The sequence below is a fragment of the Ranitomeya imitator genome, chromosome 1 (genome assembly GCF_032444005.1).
Source record: "Ranitomeya imitator isolate aRanImi1 chromosome 1, aRanImi1.pri, whole genome shotgun sequence".
Classification (NCBI taxonomy): domain Eukaryota; kingdom Metazoa; phylum Chordata; class Amphibia; order Anura; family Dendrobatidae; genus Ranitomeya; species Ranitomeya imitator.
Window position 1 is genome coordinate 459,766,852 of NC_091282.1, and position 20,661 is coordinate 459,787,512.

General features: G+C 43.6%; 1 protein-coding gene and 1 non-coding gene across 2 annotated transcripts; one reads left to right on the forward strand and one right to left on the reverse strand.

Annotated features, from left to right (window-relative positions):
* The first annotated feature begins 4,602 nt into the window (after positions 1–4,602).
* On the forward strand, positions 4,603–5,253 carry LOC138672463 (olfactory receptor 8U9-like). Its single transcript, XM_069760493.1, has one exon. It carries the CDS (start codon positions 4,603–4,605, stop codon positions 5,251–5,253), a length of 651 nt encoding a protein of 216 aa, XP_069616594.1.
* A 12,704-nt stretch (positions 5,254–17,957) lies between these two features.
* Positions 17,958–18,039, reverse strand: TRNAS-AGA (transfer RNA serine (anticodon AGA)). The gene has a single exon. It is a non-coding gene; the product is annotated as a tRNA-Ser (tRNA).
* Positions 18,040–20,661: the final 2,622 nt, after the last annotated feature.

Here is a 20,661-nt window from a genome sequence, read left to right on the forward strand (position 1 = left end):
AATTAAGTAAATCAGGTAATGTGCACCTCTGTAATGAGGAGGGGTGTTGTCTAATGACATCAAAGCCCTATATAAGATGTGCTTAATTATTAGGCAACTTCCTTTCCTTTGGCAAAATGAGTCAGAAGAGAGGTTTGACGGGCTATGAAAAGTCCAAAATTGTGAGATGTCTTGCAGAGGGAGGCAGCAGTCTTGAAATTGCCAAACTTTTGAAGCGTGATCCCCAAACAATCAAGCGTTTCATGGCAAATAGCCAACAGGGTCACAAAATAACTGCCCATGAATTTAGGAAAATCAAGCGTGAAGCTGCCAAGATGCCATTTGCCACCAGTTGTGCCATATTTCAGAGCTGCAATGTTACTGGAGTAACAAAAAGCACAAGGTGTGCGATACTCAGGGACATGGTCAAGGTAAGCAAGGCTGAAAAACAACCACCTTTGAACAAGAAACATAAGATAAAACGTCAAGACTGGGCCAAGAAATACCTTAAGACTGACTTTTCAAAGGTTTCATGGACTGATGAAATGAGAGTGACTCTTGATGGGCCAGAGGCTGGTCAGTAAAGAGCAGAGAGCTCCACTCCGACTCAGACGTCAGCAAGGTAGAGGTGGGGTACTGGTATGGGCTGGTATCATCAAAGATGAACTTGTGGGACCTTTTCAGGTTGAGGATGGAGTGACACTCAACTTCCAGACCTACTTCCAGTTTCAAGAAGACAACTTCTTCAAGCAGTGGTACAGGAAGAAGTCGGTATCATTCAATAAAAACATGATTTTCGTGCAGGACAATGCTCTATCAGATGCCTCCAACTACTTCACAGTGTGGCTGGCCAGTAAAGGTCTCAAAGAAGAAAAAATAATGACATGGCCCCCTTGTTCACCTGATCTGAACCCCATAGAGAACCGGTGGTCCCTCATAAAATATGAGATCTACAGGGAGGGAAAAGAGTCCACCTCTCGGAACGGTGTCTGGGAGGCTGTGGTGGCGGCTGCACGCAATGTTGGTCGTAAACAGATCAAGCAACCGACAGAATCTATGGATGGAAGGCTGTTAGTGTCATCTTAAAGAAAGGTGGCTATATTGGTTACTAATTTTTGGGAGTTTTGTTTTTGCATGTTAGAAATGTTTATTTCTATATTTTGTGCAGTTATATTGGTTTACCTGGTGAAAATAAACAAGTGATATGGGAATGTATTTGGTTTTTATTAAGTTGCCTAATGATTCTGCACAGTAATAGTTACCTGCACAAACAGATATCCTCCTAAGATAGCCAAATCTAAAAATAACCCACTCCAACTTCCAAAAATATTAAGCTTTGATCTTTACGAGTCTTTTGGGTTGATTGAGAACATAGTTGTTGATCAATAATAAAAATAATCCTCTAAAATACAACTTGCCTAATAATTCTGCTCGCAGTGTAAAGGACATCATCTGAGTCTGATTCTCCCGCAGGAAAACAAGTTCTTTCTGAGCAGGTGCAGCTCCAGCACAAGACTGTCCAGAGTTCTGTTGAAGACAAGACTGTCCAGTGGTCTGTGTAAAGACAAAACAGTCCAGAGATCTGCGTGAAGACAAGACCGTCCAGAGCTCTGTACGAAGGCAAGACTGTCCAGAGTTCTGTATGAAGACAAGACTGTCCAGAGTTTTGTACGAAGACAAGACTGTCCAGAGATCTGCGTGAAGACAAGACTGTCCAGAGTTCTGTATGAAGACAAGACTGTCCAGAGTTCTGTACGAAGACAAGACTGTCCAGAGATCTGCGTGAAGACAAGACTGTCCAGAGTTCTGTCGAAGACAAGACTGTCCAGAGTTCTGTATGAAGACAAGACTGTCCAGAGTTCTGTACGAAGACAAGACTGTCCAGAGATCTGCATGAAGACTAGACAATCTAGAGTTCTGTACGAAAACAAGAGTGTGCAGAGATCTGCGTGAAGACAAGACTGTCCAGAGTTCTGTCGAAGATAAGACTGTTCAGAGGTCTGTGTAAAGGAAAGACTGTCCAGAGTTCTGTGCGAAGACAAGAGTGTCTAGAGTTTTGTCAAAGACAAGACTGTCCAGAGGTCTGTGTAAAGACAAGACTGTCCAGAGATCTGTACGAAAACAAGACTGTCCAGAGTTCTTTTGAAGACAAGACTGTTCAGAGGTCTTTGTGAAGAGAAGACTGTCCAGAGGTCAGTGTGAAGACAACAATGGCCTGTTTTGAGTTAAGTCTTAACCATTGAAACTTTGTTCTAGAATGTTTTGTCTATTCCGGGACCTCGAGTGTGGAAAGAAACCATCAAGTATAACAACTCGAGTAGTGGACCCTCTGGGTCGCAGCTTCAGAGCCCCCGAGGACGAGCGGACCAGATAGCGCCACCCTTTGTACAGGGAGTGTTTGGCACAGGCCCAAGGAGGGTGAAGCCGCAACTGCCGGAGCCAAAGGGATGACTGTGGGCTGAACCAAAGAAGGACAGCAGACGGGAGAGAGACGGAGCCACTGACGTGACCCGAACAGCAGAGACACAGGATGGGCAGAGGCTGCAAGGACAGAGTACTGACCGGTATGGCGAAAGGACACGTTTGGCAGAGAACGACAGGAACACAGGACTGGTTGGTACGGCAGGAACACAGGATAGGCAGGCACGCAGGATTGGCAGGGACAGCTGAAAACACAGGTCAGGCAGTAACACAGGACTGGCAGGGACGGCAGAAACACAGGACTGGTAATCACGGCAGGATCACAGGACTTCGTAGGCACAGCAGAAACACAGGACTGGCAGGGACGGTAGGAACACAGGACTGGTAGGCATGGCAGGAACACACGACTGGTAGGCACGGCAGGAATACAGGACTGGCAGGGACGGCAAACAGAGACGAGTCAAGACTGGGTCAAAGCGGGAGGAAAAGAGACTGGAGCCAAAGAACCTTAGTTGACACCAGCAAGGAGCTAGCGAACGCAATAGACGCAAAGGCGTCTTACCTGGACAGTTGCTGGGAAGAAGTACCCGACAGGCGCTGCCATATTGGAGGCAGAGCCACCGGGTCATGACCTCCCAGAAGCCATAGCGGTGAAAGGAGCTCATCTGCGCATGCACGGACCGCAGAAAGGACGAGTGCCCGAGAATCCTGAGGAAGAAGAGTGAGCAGGGACATCGGGAGCGGGCCGGCCGGACAGGTAAGTATTAGGCGGCAAGACAGGCGGCGTAACATCAAGTATAAACAATAACCATTATGCAAGTTGTAACATTTTTACAGATTTTTTTTTTAAAAGGTTACATTTTCTTATTTAATCAACTTTAAAAGGGAACCTTCATGCCATGAATGATGTCCACTGGAGACCTTAGATGTTATTTTTCTATGTAGACATACACTGGACTCTTCTTTGCACCCATCCTACTATATAATTGCCTAAGGGGTACTTTCGTCTGTCTGTCCCGGATATTCATTGGTCGCGGCCTCTGTCTGTCATGGAATCCAAGTCGCTGATTGGTCATGGCAAAACGCCCATGACCATTGCCACGACCAATCAGCGACGGGCGCAGTCCGACGGCAACATGGCCGCTCCTTCCTCCCCGCAGTCAGTGCCCGCTCCATACTCCCCTCCAGTCAGCGCTGACACAGGGTTAATGGCAGCGCTAATGGACTGCGTTATGCCGCGGTGTAACGCACTCCAATAACGCTGCTATTAACCCTGTGTGACCAACTACGTAATCAGGACCCGCGTGACCGCTACGTCATCATCTCGCGAGACCGCAATGCACTCTTCAGACTCGGAGCGCACGAGGAGCGTCGGTAACCGCTTCCTGGATCCAGGAGCCAACCGAAGGTGAGTATATAACTATTTTTTATTTTAATTCCTTTTTTTTAACAGGGATATCATGCCCACATTGCTATATACGTGGGCTGCGCAATATACAACGTGGGCTGCGCAATATACAACGTGGGCTGCGCAATATACTACGTGGGCTGTGCAATATACTACGTGGGCTTTGCAATATACTACGCGGGCTGTGCAATATACTACGTGGGCTGTGCAATGTACTACGTGGGCTGCGCAATGTACTACATGACTGGGCAATATACTACGTGGGCTGCGCAATGTACTACGCATACATATTCTAGAATACCCGATGCGTTAGAATCTGGCCACCATCTAGTTATATCAATAATTACTGCTTTCTCTTACTTTAAATTTATAAAAATCCAATATAAAGTTATATATTACTAATCTATAGGTAAACCCAAATATTCAATAGTCTCCAGTAACGGTCAATATCGTCAATCACTATCTTAACATTATATCAGATCCTAGACTAAGTTATCACTTACCTGATGATGGAGACGGAGAACATCACCACCATCATTACAGAATTTATTCTGCTTGGATTTTCCACAGATCCAAAGACAAATGCCGCACTATTTGTGTTATTCTTTATCATCTACGTAGTCACGTTTACTGGAAACAGCCTCATAATATATATGGTCATCATCAACCCAAAGTTGCATAAACCCATGTACTTTTTTCTTTGCATATTATCCCTTCTTGACTTGTGTTATTCGACGACGGCTTTGCCCCGATTATTGGCCGATCTGTTTTCTACTGAAAGATCCATCTCGTATATGGCTTGTACCCTTCAGATTTATGTCATCCTTCTCGTGGAAGGGTCGGAGTGCCAGCTTCTTACTGTCATGGCCTACGATCGATATGTCGCCATATGTCAGCCTCTCCACTACCCAGTCCTCATGCGTTGGGGTAACTGCTATAAGTTGGTGGCATTAGTATTCATCTTAACCTTTATGCTTTGCACTCTACCAGCGATGGTCAATCCCATTACTATTTGTTACAACCGTATGAACCATTTCATGTGTGAGATCTTGGCTTTTATAAAGTTATCATGTAAGAGCATCTCTTCCAGTGAACTCCAGATATTTTCCGTCAGTTTTATCACTCTCCTCCTTCCTCTTGTGCTTATCTTATTGTCTTATTCTGCTATCATATCTTCTGTCCTAAAACTTCGCTCCGTGGGAAGGTCTAAGGCCTTTTCCACCTGTACGTCCCATCTATTGGTGGTGGCCTTGTACTTTGGGACGGTCATGCTGATGTACTTTGGTCCCTCGTCCATGTACTCCACGAATCAGGAGAAATATAGCTCCATATTTTATGTCATCGTGTCTCCGATGTTGAACCCTCTCATTTATACTCTCAATAATCGGGAAGTTAAAGACACAATCAAGAAGATCCTCACAGTCTTGAAACCTTCTATAAGTTAGAGAGGAAAACAGATGTTCGTTGGTTCCTACAGGTTTCGATGAAGGCTGCAGCATTACAGGTTTCACCAGCTCTATTCCATAAAAATGGATCAAAAAACTCATATTTGGTTGGAGAAGGAAAATAGGGGCTGTTCACATGTCCATGTGCAGCGGCTGTCAACCACAGCTTTCCCATAGTGGCCATATACTGAAGTAGGAATCTGAGATGCCACCTACATTATGCCGACCTCTAATTTTAAGCTGTATGTTCCAAGAATTAAAACCTACCACTCCACCGCGCTTTTCTTTGTTATTTAAAGGGAATCTGTCAGCAGATTTTTGCTATGTAATTTGACAACAGCATAATGTAGGAAACGAGATCCCGATTCCAGCAATGTGTCACTTAGTTTACTGGCTGCAGCCGTTGTGATAGTATCACAGTTTTCTTTGCTGTAGGTACAGCAGAGCTCAGAATGCAGAGCTGTGTATAACCCCACCCACACCACTGATTGGCAGTTTTCTGTGTATAACCCCGCCCACACCGCTGATTGGCAGTTTTCTGTGTTTAACTCCGCCCACACCACTGATCGGCAGCTTTCTGCGGTTATGTAAATATGTGCGGTGTGTTAGTGTAAATATGATTTTACATTTAAATATATTTTGTTTGAATCAATGTTTGTGTCTTTTTTTATTCATTCTTTTAACCTCCAAGGATTGGACAATTTTTCTTTTTTTTTTGTGCTTTCATTTCTAGTAACATATTAGTTTTCCGACGATGTATCAGGGCTTGTTTTTTGCAGAATAATCATTTTACAATTTTACCATATTATATACCGACAAGCAAGAAAAAAAAATCAAAGTCAGTGAAATAAACAAATAAATCAGTATTTCCGTTGTTTTTTTGTTTTGTTTTGTTTGTCGACATTCACTTAGGGATAAAAATAACCGGGCGACTTTGCTCTATAAATCAGTTCTGATATGATGATGCCAAATTTATATAGGTATTTTATATTTTTGCTTCTATTTTTGTTGTTGTTTTATTACTAGTAAAAAAAAAAATATATGTTTTTGCTTAAATCACCATATTCTGAAAGTTTAATTTTCTTTTGGTCAATAAATTTGTAGGGCATCTATAAGAGCCCCAGATACAAGGAAAACATCAAATAGAGACTGTTCCAGAGTGAGAGTGAAGCTGCTGAGATTGGGAATCCTTCAGAATTTTCCATATTTCGGCATAAATTTGACCTTAACCCATTTCTGCCATTGGATGGGATAGTACGCCCGATGGCAGAACCCCGCCTTGATGCGGGCTCAGGCGGTGAGCCCGCATCAAAGCCAGGACATGTCAGCTGTTTTGAACAGCTGACATGTGCCCGCAATAGGCACGGGTGGAATCGCGATCCACCCACTGCTATTAACTATTTAAATCATGCTGCCAAACTCTGACAGAGGCATTTAACAATCACTTCCGACAATCCGGCCAGAAATACGCGCACCAGTGACCTCCCTCACGTGATCGGGGGTCATCGGTGAGTCGGTATGACAACCAGAGGTCTATTGAAGATCTCTATGGTTGTTGATGCCAGATTGCTGTGAGCGCCACCCTGTGGTCGGCGCTCATAGCAATGCTGTAATTCTGCTACATAGAGGCGATCTGGTGATCGCTCCTATATAGCAGAGCCGATAGAGTTGTGCCAGCTTCTAGCCTCCCATGGAGACTAATGAAGCATGGCAAAAGTAAAAAAAAATGTTTTTAAAAATATTAAAAAAAATAAAAAAAAATATATAAAAGTTCAAATCACCCCCCTTTCGCCACATTCAAAATAAAACAATAAAATTAAAATCAAACCTACACATATTTGGTATCGCCGAGTTCAGAATCGCCTGATCTATCAATAAGAAAAAGGATTAACCTGATCGCTAAACAGCGTAGCAAGAAAAAAATAAAAAGCGCCAGAATTACGTTTTGGTCGCCATGACATTGAATTAAAATGCAATAACGGGCGAGCAAAAGATTGTATCTGCACCAAGATGGTATCATTAAAAACGTCAGCTTGGCACTCAAAAAATAAGTCCTCACCCAACCCTAGATCACAAAAAATGGAGACGCTACAAGTATCGGAAAATTGCGCAATTTCTTTTTTTTTTTTTGCAAAGTTTGGAATTTTTTTCACCACTTAGCTAAAAAAAAAACCTAGGCATGTTTGGTGTCTATTAACTCGTAATGACCTGGAGACTCACACTGGCAGGTCAGTTTTAGCATTTAGTGAACGTAGCAAAAAAGCCAAACAAAACACAAGTGTGGGATTGCACTTTTTTTGCCATTTCTCCGCACCGTAATTTGTTTCCCATTTTCTAGTACACGACATGGTAAAGCCAATGATGTCGTTCAAAAGTACAACTTGTTCTGCAAAAAATAAGCTGTCACATAGACATATTGATGGAAAAATAAAAAAAGTTATGGCTCTGGGAAGGAGGGGAGCGAAAAATGAAAACGCAAAAGCGAAAAAAGCAAAGGGGGTTACTTCACATTTTCGCACACATCCTAAAAGTAGATACAAGACCAAATCAAGCAAATGAGTCAAAAATATTATTATTATAATATTATTATTTTTTAAATGAATAAAATAATACATTTTCACTATCTGTGACTGGCAAAAATATGAACCTTTAGGATTAGCAAATAATTTGACGGTGAAATTAGAGTCTGGTGTTTTCAGTTAATGGGATAGCAATCAGGTGTGAGTGGGCGACCTGTTTTATTTAAAGAAAAGGGACCTATTAAATTTTGATCTTCAAAATGTGTTTGTGGCATCAACAAAGGAGGTTTCTTAGCTCCTCAGAAGAAGAGTTGTTGATGTTCATCAGGCTGGAAAAGGTTACAAAACCGTCACTGAGATTTTTGAATACACCGATCTGCAGTCAAACTACTTGTGTTTAAATGGAGGAAATTCAAGACCATTATTAAACTCCCCAGGAGCGGTCGACCAACAAAGATCACTCAAAGTGCAGGACACATGCAGGTCACAAAGGAACCCAAGGTAACTTCTAAGCAATTAAAGGCCTCTCTCATATTAGCTAATGTTCATGATGTGAGACAGTGACCGGCGTTGTTGTGAATGGCCGGTATGTGTCACAGAGGAGGAGGTCCTCTGCACTGTAAGCCTGGAATGTTTCTCTGGGACCTTTAGTTCTATAAGCCATTGCTTAGTGTATAAGGGACTGGGATTGTAGGGTTAGTCAGAGAGCTGGGCGGGTCTGGCTAACCACACACCTCCCATCAATGGGTGTGTCTCATACGTTATACTGTGTTTTTGTCACATGGTCTCTGTGTTGGAAGGTCCTGAAACTGGACAGGTTTTACTGGGAGGTACATGGAGGAGGCATGTGCCTGCAGAGTCCGTGACAGCTGTTGTGAATTCTGCTCTTGGGCTCCCTCCGGTGGTTATGAGTGGTAGTGCTGCTGTCTGTGGATCGCAGCATTTATCAGGTGTGTTCAATTTGGACTCAGCTATTTAGTCCTGCTTGATCCTTTAGTCTGTGCCAGTTTTCCATTGTTTTTGGAGGATTCACATCCCTTCTGGTCTCTCCTGTTCACTGTGCTTTTCTTCAAAGATAAGTCCTGGCTTTGTTTTTGCTGTCCACCTGCTGTGGACCTTATAGTTCTGTGCATTTTCATGTTTCGTCTTGTCCAGCTTTGTCTGTGAAGGATTTTTTGCAGCCTTGCTGTGTCTCTGGAGATGCAGATATACCCTCCATGTCTTTAGTCAGATGTGGTGATTTGTATTTTCTGTGGTGGATATTTTCTAGTGTTTTATACTGACCGCATAGTACTCTGTTCTATCCTTTCTTTTTAGCTAGTATGGCCTCCTATGCTAAATCCTGATTTCATATCTGCGTATGTTATTTCCCTCTCCTCTCACAGTCAATATTTGTGGGGGGGTGTCTATCCTTTGGGGATTTTCTCTGAGGCAAGATAGGTTTCCTGTTTCCGTCTTTAGGGGTAGTTAGTTCTTAGGCTGTGCTGAGGGGTCTAGGGAGCGTTAGGTACCCCCCACGGCTACTTCTAGTTGCGCTGCTAAGTTCAGGGTTTGCGGCAGTACAGGGACCACCTTCTCCAGAGTACGTCTCATGCTGCTCCAAGGCCACCAGATCATAACAGACAGCTATCTGTGTTGGGGGAAGCTACCGTCCTGAGGGTCTGGCACTGACAGAGTTGGAGCTTGTACAGCTAGTCATAGTATGGGTCGGTGATCCCAGTAAGGCAGCTTCCATAGAAGTCAGAACGTCCATGATGGCTATCTGTCTTGGGGAAGCTACCGTCCTTCTGAGGGTCTGGCACTGACGGAGTTTGAGCTTGTACAGCTAGTCATAGTATGGGTCGGTGATCCCAGTAAGGCAGCTTCCCAGGAAGTCAGAACGTCCATGATGGCTACCTGTGTTGGGGAAGCTACGGTCCTTCTGTGGGTCTGAAACTGACGGATGTGAGCTTGTCAAGCAAGTCATAGTACGAGTCAGTGATCCCGGTAAGGCAGCTTCCCTGGAAGCCACGACCTATGTGATGCCAGCCTGTGAAGCCTGCAATGCTGCCAAGCAGGTAATCCAGAGCATGGGTGACTGTGCACTGACAAGGATCAGTTATTGAACTGTGCGGAGTTGAGAGTGGACCGCAAGTTGAGAGTGGACTGTATGTTAGTTCTGTGATGTATAACATGGCCAAAGGTGGTTTACGATTGCATAATAAACTGCATGGACTGGTTCAAGTGGAAAATTGTTCCTGTGTGCCTTAATCCCATTGCCAAGTGAGTGTCCCCCAAACGAATTCACATTCACTACAATGAGTAGAGTTGAGCAAATATGTTTGGATTGGAATCGGTCACTGAATCTGAATTTGCCATATTCCTGCCATATTGGTACCCTATTGGTGCCGAATTTACGTTTGAAGATCGATTCCGAACATATCCGTTCATTTCTTCTGCCATTGACTCCAATGACATTCAGCTAGGTTCGGCGAATATTGCAAAAAACAATATTCGCCGCCGATCTTAATTGGAACCAAATTTTGAAAAACTCGCTCAACTCTATTCATGAGTCCTCTATGAAGAGGACATGTTCAAGGAGAAACCACAACTCTCAAGTGTATAGCTGTGCTCCTTCTTCTGTCCATGAGTGGGGAAACCAGTCAGCAGCCAAGACTCACAGAAAAACTAAAATTCATCTCAAAAGTCACTTTTCTGGTCCGCACTTCTGCTCATTGCCCACCGTTCAGGCCTCCCCATCTTTTCATCCTTCCCTCGCATGTTGCATCTCAGGTGTCTTCACTCTAGGCTGTAACTTCTGGAAGCAAAGAGGCATGGAGTCCAAACTGTGGGCAACGAGAAGCAGGGGCGACGACAAAGGTGAGCAGCGAGGTGATAAAACGATCAATGTTAGCACAAAATACTGTCTCGGTAATCACATGCGACACATCATACATTCTAAATGATGTCATACCTTTAGGAAAAGATCTAAGCCAAAATAAACAATAAAGAAATATTAATAATTTGGTTAATCTCCCTCTCGGCCATTCCTCTTGATTCTTATTTAGAATCTGGAAGAAGAATAATTAATCTCCGGTGTTTACAGACGTTAATATATAATCCAAACTGCAGGTCAGCAGTGGATATTTCTGCCTCTGTGCCTGAACTGATTCTCCCAATTTGTGCTTTCTAACTTCAGGTTAGTGGAAGAGCAGCTTTTTTTCTTTTCTTTTTTTTATATATCAATTTTTTTGTTATTTTCACATTTTACTTTTATTTTACAGAACTTTATAATTTGGTATGAAAAAAGCAAATTTCATAGTTTTAACACAAAAGTTTATAATTTTTAAAATGAAGGCAATCAGCAATTATTACTAAGCAGTTTTCTGTCATTTAGTCTACATCACTGGAACACGATCGATGTTAAATAATATGCAATAAAAAGCAAAAACATTCGAACTGATTCATCATTGTTTCTCCAGTTTTCTGGAGTCATTTGTCCTTTTTGGTGGCTTTTTCAATTTGCATCTTATTTTGTAGACCTTTTCCATCACTTTTTAAGTTGTTGTTTTTTTTTAAATTTTCAATCTATTTTTCTTGTCTTTGACAACTTTGCTTCTCAAGATGTTTGAGACAGATTCGTGTAATGCAACTTTTACCAAATCACGCTTTTCTTTCTACATCTCATGCCAACCTTTCCCCCAGGAAAGTAAGGTTTCTGGAGGAATTTTCAGTTTGGCCCAATTTTTTTTTCAAAGCGTTTTATGACTTGGGTTCCGAAAAGTCACATAAAACTGTTAAAGATAAAAAAAAATAAAGATAATTGCTTTAATTGTACGACCCATTCATGAATCGCATGCGCCATCTTGAGGAATTTGTCGCAAAAACACTCAATGAATATCAAAAGACAAAAAAAAATTTGTGATTTCAATAAATTGCAAATGATGGATCGGACCCATCATTTTCACAAATATTTTTTACCGTTATATTTATAAATGTGTTTTGGATTTGCCACGTGAGGGAGAAGGTATGGAGGCAAATGGAGGTCCATCGGCTTCATCCTTAGTTGTAAGTACTGTATTGAGCTCTGGTTAGGTCTGTATGATACGTAAATCCTCCCATAGAAGTGGTTCTTGTGTGAAGATAGCCATGGGGTCCATCTACACAGTCACTCACTGTATGCACACTGCCATAAAGCTGATTCGGAGGCAGTAGGTATGGAGATATCCTTCCATCAAGTAATACTTCAAATGTAGGGAATCCTTTCTCTGCCTTCTCTACTGTTAGCTCTCCCTCCTAGCTTTGTATCATCTGTAAATTTGATTAATTTAACTTAATTTCCCTTATCTTGATCAATTATAAAAATGTTGAACAACACCGGGGCCAGGACAGAACCTTGTGGTACCCCACTTGTAACACCGGGGCCAGGACAGAGCCTTGTGGTACCCCACTTGTAACACTGGGGCCAGGACAGAGCCTTGTGGTACCCCACTTGTAACACTGGGGCCAGGACAGAGCCTTGTGGTACCCCACTTGTAACAATGGGGCCAGGACAGAGCCTTGTGGTACCCCACTTGTAACAATGGGGTCAGTACAGAGCCTTGTGGTACCCCACTTGTAACACTGGGGCCAGGACAGAGTCTTGTGGTACCCCACTTGTAACACTGGGGCCAGGACAGAGCCTTGTGGTACCCCACTTGTAACACTGGGGCCAGGACAGAGCCTTGTGGTACCCCACTTGTAACACTGGGGCCAGGACAGAGTCTTGTGGTACCCCACTTGTAACACTGGGGCCAGGACAGAGTCTTGTGGCACCCCACTTGTAACACTGGGGCCAGGACAGAGCCTTGTGGTACCCCACTTGTAACACGGGGGCCAGGACAGAGCCTTGTGGTACCCCACTTGTAACACTGGGGCCAGGACAGAGCCTTGTGGTACCACACTTGTAACACTCGGGCCAGGGCAGAGACTTATAGTACCCCACTTGTAACACTGGGGCCAGGACAGAACCTTGTGGTACCCCACTTGTAACACTGGGGCCAGGACAGAGCCTTGTGGTACCCCACTTGTAACACTGGGGCCAGGACAGAGCCTTGTGGTACCCCGCTTGTAACACTGGGGCCAGGACAGAACCTTGTGGTACCCCGCTTGTAACACTGGGGCCAGGACAGAGCCTTGTGGTACCCCACTTGTAACACTGGGGCCAGGACAGAGCCTTGTGGTACCCCGCTTGTAACACTGGGGCCAGGACAGAGTCTTGTGGTACCCCACTTGTAACACTGGGGCCAGGACAGAGCCTTGTGGTACCCCACTTGTAACACTGGGGCCAGGACAGAACCTTATGGTACCCCACTTGTAACACCGGGGCCAGGACAGAACCTTGTGGTACCCCACTTGTAACACTGGAGCCAGGACAGAACCTTGTGGTACCCCACTTGTAACACTGGGGCCAGGACAGAGCCTTGTGGTACCCCACTTGTAACACTGGGGCCAGGACAGAGCCTTGTGGTACCCCACTTGTAACAATGGGGCCAGGACAGAGCCTTGTGGTACCCCACTTGTAACACTGGGGCCAGGACAGAGCCTTGTGGTACCCCGCTTGTAACACTGGGGCCAGGACAGAACCTTATGGTACCCCACTTGTAACACCGGGGCCAGGACAGAACCTTGTGGTACCCCACTTGTAACACTGGAGCCAGGACAGAACCTTGTGGTACCCCACTTGTAACACTGGGGCCAGGACAGAGCCTTGTGGTACCCCACTTGTAACACTGGGGCCAGGACAGAGCCTTGTGGTACCCCACTTGTAACAATGGGGCCAGGACAGAGCCTTGTGGTACCCCACTTGTAACACTGGGGCCAGGACAGAGCCTTGTGGTACCCCGCTTGTAACACTGGGGCCAGGACAGAACCTTGTGGTACCCCGCTTGTAACACTGGGGCCAGGACAGAACCTTGTGGTACCCCGCTTGTAACACTGGGGCCAGGACAGAGCCTTGTGGTACCCCGCTTGTAACACTGGGGCCAGGACAGAGCCTTGTGGTACCCCGCTTGTAACACTGGGGCCAGGACAGAGCCTTGTGGTACCCCGCTTGTAACACTGGGGCCAGGACAGAACCTTGTGGTACCCCACTTGTAACACTGGGGCCAGGACAGAGCCTTGTGGTACCCCGCTTGTAACACTGGGGCCAGGACAGAACCTTGTGGTACCCCACTTGTAACACTGGGGCCAGGACAGAGCCTTGTGGTACCCCACTTGTAACACTGGGGCCAGGACAGAGCCTTGTGGTACCCCACTTGTAACACTGGGGCCAGGACAGAGCCTTGTGGTACCACACTTGCAACACTGGGGCCAGGACAGAGCCTTGTGGTACCCCACTTGCAACACTGGGGCCAGGACAGAGCCTTGTGGTACCCCGCTTGTAACACTGGGGCCAGGACAGAGCCTTGTGGTACCCCACTTGTAACACTGGGGCCAGGACAGAGCCTTGTGGTACCCCACTTGTAACACTGGGGCCAGGACAGAGCCTTGTGGTACCCCACTTGTAACACTGGGGCCAGGACAGAGCCTTGTGGTACCCCACTTGTAACACTGGGGCCAGGACAGAACCTTATGGTACCCCACTTGTAACACTGGGGCCAGGACAGAGCCTTGTGGTACCCCACTTGCAACACTGGGGCCAGGACAGAGCCTTGTGGTACCCCACTTGCAACACTGGGGCCAGGACAGAGCCTTGTGGTACCCCACTTTAAACACTTTTCCAATTGAATGTGCAACCATTTATTACCACTGTGTACGATCACTGAGCCAGTTATGAATCCGCCTAACTGTAGGCTTGTCAATCTCAAACTTGGTCATTTTTTCAATAAGGACAGTATGACATACTTTATCAAATGCTTTGCTGAAGTTGAGATACAGTTGTTCTCAAACGTTTACATACCCCAGCAGAATTTTTGCTTTCTTGGCCTTTTTTCAGAAAATATGGATGATAACACCAAAACTTTTTCTCCACTCATGGTTAGTGGTTGGGTGAAGCCATTTATTGTCAAACTACTGTGTTTTCTCTTTTTAAATCATCATGAGAACCCAAAACAAAACATCCAAATGACCCTGATCAAAAGTTCACACACCCCATTTCTTAATACCGTGTATTGCCCCCTCTAACATCAGTGACAGCTTGAAGTCTTTTGTGGTAGTTGAGGATGAGGTTCTTTATTTTCTCAGATGGTAAAGCTGCCCACTCTTATTGGCAAAGAGCCTCCAGTTCCAGTAAATCCCTGGGCTGTCTAGCATGAACTGCGCGCTTGAGATCTCCCCAGAGTGGCTCAATGATATTGAGGTCAGGAGACTGAGATGGCCACCCCAGGACCTTCACTTTGTTCTGCTGTAGCCAATGACAGGTGGACTTGGCCTTGTGTTTTGGATTGTTGTCATGTTGGAACGTCCATGTACATCCCATACGCAGCTTTCGGGCTGATGAGTGCAAAATTGCATCCAGTATTTGCTGATATCATGCTGCATTCATCTTTCCTTCAACTTTGACCAACTTTCCTGTGCCTTTCTAGTTCATACATCCCAAAAACATCAGCAATCCACCTCCATGCTTTACAGTAGGAATGGTGTTATTTTCATAGACTTGTTGACCTCTCTCCAAATGTAACGTTTATGGTTGTGGCCATAAAGTTCAATTTTGGTCTCATCACTCCAAATTACCATGTTCTAGAAGCTTTGAGGCTTGTCTCTGTGCTGTTTTGTGTATTGTAGGCGAGATACTTTGTGGCATTTGCATTTGGCATTTGGGGAAGGTGGTACACACGGGGCTCCAGACACCGGCAGGTAACTACTATGTCTTTTTGATTCGGTTCTCCACTCCTTTCACTAGTTTCAGATACGGTATACAGCCTCTCTGTTTGGTGTTCGGTATAAGGTGTGCATGTGCATTCTTTGACTGGTTATCTAAACTGATTACTGCACACCATGGAGTTTCCCTAATATTTTTGTACACCTGCTGGTGCCTGTTTCCCTTGTTGTGTTTACACCCTTGTTCTGGTGTAACCCCTGCCACATCCCATGTATTGTTTTATACTTGTTCTAATAAAAGTTGTACTTTTTATACTGATTCATGGTGGTGCATGTTCGTTTTTTGAGCTATCTAGTTTGGCACTGAATCGTTTCTTCATTCCTTCCACATCCTTTATTGTGTCTTATGTGGATTTTGGCCTTGTATGTATAGGTTTGTGGCATTTGCGCAGTAATGGCTTTCTTCTGGCAACCATGCCTCTTTATTGTGCATCTTGAAACAGCCACACCGCTAGTTTTCAGAGAGTCCAGTATTTCAGCTGATGTTATTTGTGGGTTTTTCTTTGCAAACAGCTTTATATTCTTCCTTAGATATGCCTCCCTCTTTCCATTTGATAAACATTTCTTTATTCACTTTTAACTTGTGATACGTTCTGTGTTCATCCACCCTGGTCTCTTTCAACGCTTCTAATTCTTCCTTCTTTTCGGGATTGTTACCAATTGTCCGGTGAGAATATCTTCCATCCTTCTTGGATATTTCTGGCCTTCAGAACATCCAGCCACTGGACCTTTCCTACCCTGTTTCTGAGTCCATTAAAATGTGCCTTTTTGAAGTCCAACCTTAACCCCTTAACCCCCCGAGCTTTTTTCGGTTTTGCGTTTTCGTTTTTCGCTCCCCTTCATCCTAGAGCCATAACTTTTTTATTTTTCTGTGTATATGGCCATGTCTGTGCTTATTTTTTGTGGGAAGAGTTGCACTTTTGAACGACAGCATTGGTTTTACCATGTTGTGTACTAGAAAACAGTAAACAAATTCCAAGTGCGGTGAAATTGCAATCCCACACTTGTTTTTTGTTTGGCTTTTTTACTAGGTTCCCTACATGCTGAAACTGACCTGTCCGTATGATTCTCCAGGTCATTACGAGTTCATAGACACCAAACATGTCTAGGTTCTTTTTTATCTAAGTGGTGAAGCAAAAATTCCAAACTTTGTTAAAATATATATATATATATTGCGCCATATTCTGATACCTGTAGCGTTTACATTTTTAGTGATCTCGTGTTAGGTGAGAGATTATTTTTTGTGTGCCGAGCTGACGTTTTTAATGATACCATTGTGATGCAGATACAACCTTTTAATTGACAAAAGACAAAAAACCGACTGGCACATCCAGACTAGTGTGAATAGGTGCATACCAGGAGGAGCTACATCCATATGCAATATACAAAAAAGGTTGCACTCTATCATGCTAAAGCATGTCAATTTGGAATATGTGCACTTTGAAGCGCAATATGGCTTTGGAGAATTAGGAAAAAAATATGAGACGCTTAGCATAAAATTTGGCCAAATATTATGTGCCCATCAACCAACGTCAAGGTGGTCTCAGTCTGATGGGTCCCTGGCCTGTGTGTATTACTAAGGGGTTAAAGTCTGAGTCCTTCCTTCTCTTGTAATCCAAAATTTGAAGATAGCATGATCGTTGCCTCCTAAATTCCCAGCCACCTTTTTTTCCTCAACCATGTCCTCCCTGTTGGTAAGAATTAGGTCCAAGATCCTCTTGTTCTTTGCTCTAGATTTTGAAAGTTAAAGTTGTCAGCAAGAGAAGATAATAATTTTCTGGACACAGTACTTTTGCCTGAGAGATTCCCAACAAGTATCTGGAAAGTTAAAATCTCCCATGATCACTATGTTGTACTTTTTTGAGAACAGAGACATCCATTTCTTCAGTCTGTCCAGGTGGCCTATAGCAAACACCTACAGTAATGTTTTTTCTGTTTTCCTCCCCTTGAATTCTTACCCAAAGTGTTTCTGCAGAGCTACCATTCTCTGAAACCTGGATCTCTGTGGAGATGTTTCCTAGCATACAATGCAATACCTCCTCCCTTCTTGCTAATCCTGCTTCTAATAAATAAGTTGTAGTCATCAAGGTTTGTATTCCAGTCATGTGTATCATCCAACCAAGCTTCAGTATCATATCTCTCTTCCTGTGTTAGCAGCTCCAATTCTCTTTGTTTGTTTCTCTTGCTCCTCTATTTTCATTTAGTTTGTTCTTCTTCACAGCCGGGCTCTCAGAAGAATTCATTAGCTGCCTATTTCTTCCTGGCCATATATTTCCCATTGCATATTGCTTTAGTTTAAAACTCTCATGTTGACTGTAGCAAGGCATCTATCAAAAAAACTTTCCACGTAGTCAGCAGGATTTGAACCTGTGCGGGAAGACCCCAATGAATTTCTAGTCCATCTCCTTAACCACTTGGCCACGATTACAGCGGTTTACCCCGTATCTGCAGGTTGTTAATAGCGTTTTTGGACATGACAGGTTCCCTTTAAACAATTTTCTACACTCTTGTCTCCACTTGTGACAATAACAAAATGGGACTTTGACATCTTGAGGTAACACCATTATTGTTCCAATAATTTCCATTACAGGTCTGAATGATCCAGTAATGCATACCCATGAACATAAAAACATTCATTAAAAGATTTCAACCATCCATATTTTTCTCTACTCTTCATTTTATCTCGAGAAACATTCCTTCATGTTCAGTAAAGAGTATTTTTCTGGAACGATCCTTCCCTCCGGGATCATATGCATGTCAAAGTATGGTCCTCCATCTGAAGTTTCAAATAGCTACTGTTCTGGTCAAGAACTTTATCAATCTTACCAGTGTCATTATATCACCATATTTCTCATCTTGATTGATTCTTACATTTTCTGTAGACAATTTGTATTTTTTATTAGTTATTTTTATCTCTTGACCTTCTTACTCCAGAAAAAGCACAAAGTTGTATCACTAATTGCATTATTCTATATACTGCATTGCATGTATATATTGCATCACATTTTGTTGGTTAAAATAATTTTCAGAATGGACACCAAAAACCAGACAGTTATCACTGAATTTGTTCTACTTGGGTTCACCATGGATCCAAGGATAAACGTTGGCCTATTTGTCCTATTTTTGGTTACATACATGGTTACTATTGTCGGAAATGGCCTTATAATCTGCATGATCATAATCAACCCTCAGTTGCACAAGCCTATGTATTTCTTCCTTTGCATGCTATCCTTGCTCGACTTGGGTTATTCTTCAGCCGTTTTACCAAAATTGTTGACTGATCTCTTGTCAAGTGAGAAGACAATTTCACTTAGTGCATGTGTCATTCAGGTCTATGTCATTCTCTTGGTTGAAGGATCTGAATGTCTTCTCCTGGCTGTCATGGCTTATGATCGATATGTTGCCATATGCCAACCTCTCCACTACCCCATCCTCATGCGTTGGGGTAATTGTTATAAGCTGGTAGGTCTCATCTTCATGATAACATTTATGCTGACCATTTTTCCTTCCATCTTTACGCCACTTACTATTTGTTACAACCAGATCAACCATTTCATGTGCGAGATGTTGGCTTTCATAAAGTTATCATGTGAAAACATCACTTATAACGAGCTTCTGATATTTTCCATCAGTTTTCTTTCTCTTCTTCTTCCTCTTGTGCTTATCTTACTGTCTTATGCTGCTATCATATCCTCCGTGCTGAAGATTCGCTCAGCGGGAAGGTCTAAGGCTTTTTCCACCTGCACATCCCATTTAGGTGTGGTGGCCTTGTACTTCGGGACGGTCATGCTGATGTATTTTGGTCCCTCCTCCATGTACTCCACAGATCAAGAGAAATATAGCTCCATATTTTATGTCATCGTGTCTCCGATGTTGAACCCTCTCATTTACAGTCTCAATAATCGAGAAGTTAAAGATACGGTCAAGAAGGTCATCACAAAGTTGAATCCTCATTCTACTGAGACCTTACGGTCTGCCCCACAATAGCAATACAATTGAATTTTTCAACTTTTGCTCTTCTGGTTGAAAAGTGACATTAAGCCACTGTTAAAGGTGTCTGGCTTCAGCTAATTTTCCTCACCTTGAGCATGCGTAAGTAAAAGAAAGGTTTGAGGAGGAACACGTTTTTGGATAAAGCTTGTTCAGTCAACAGCAACCTAAAGTCCAGCTTAATTAGAAGACTTCCAGAACGGCGGTTCACCTGTGCTTGGCTTTAGTGGTACAATTGCCCCGTGAATGAGTGAGTAAAGCTACAAAGACAAGATTAGTTGAAAGCTTCGTTTTCTACTATACTAATACTCTATGCCAGTGATGGCCAACCTTTTGAGACTGAGTGCCCAAACTGCAACCCAAAACCCACTTATTTATCTCAAAGTGTCAACACGAATATTTAACCCAAATACTGAGGTTTTAGTTTAGAAAAAACAACTCATACATTAACATCTTTTTTGTCTTAAAAGAAAAACATAATAACAGAACTTTTCATGATGCAAACAACTTTTTCATGAAAGGTAAAAGTTTGCATTTGGCATTCTTCTCAGAAAAGTCATAGGTACTCTTCAGAAAGCACTTTTTTATGGTCCTTCCGGTCCTCTTAGAAACCACTAAAGCAGCTTGTGCCAGACCAGTAGTGGGGAACCTTTGTCTGCCAAAGGCTATTTGGATATTTACAACTTAGTTCGGTGTTGTGAATTCTGTGGCTGAGTTCACTTCTGTGGTCACAAGTGGTATTGCAGTCTCTGGGCTTCCTCCCTCAGGTGTTTTGGTGAGCTCGTTGGCTGCCTTGCTATTTAGCTCCACCTGAGTCTGTCTTCCTTGCTCCTTGTCAATGTTCCAGTGTTGGATCTGAGCTACTGCATCTTTCCTTGGGCCTGCTGCTCTGCTAGATAAGTGCTTCTAGTTTGTTTACTGTTTTTTCTGTCCAGCTTGCTATTAACTTTTGCTGGAAGCTCTGAGAAGCAAAGGGGTGCACCGCCGTGCTGTTAGTTCGGCACGGTGGGTCTTTTTGCCCCTTTGCGTGGTTTTCGTTTTAGGGTTTTTTGTAGACTGC

Bases quoted from the DNA above. Each gene is read 5' to 3' on its own strand.
- LOC138672463 (XM_069760493.1), top strand. From the start codon at position 4,603: ATGGCTTGTACCCTTCAGATTTATGTCATCCTTCTCGTGGAAGGGTCG.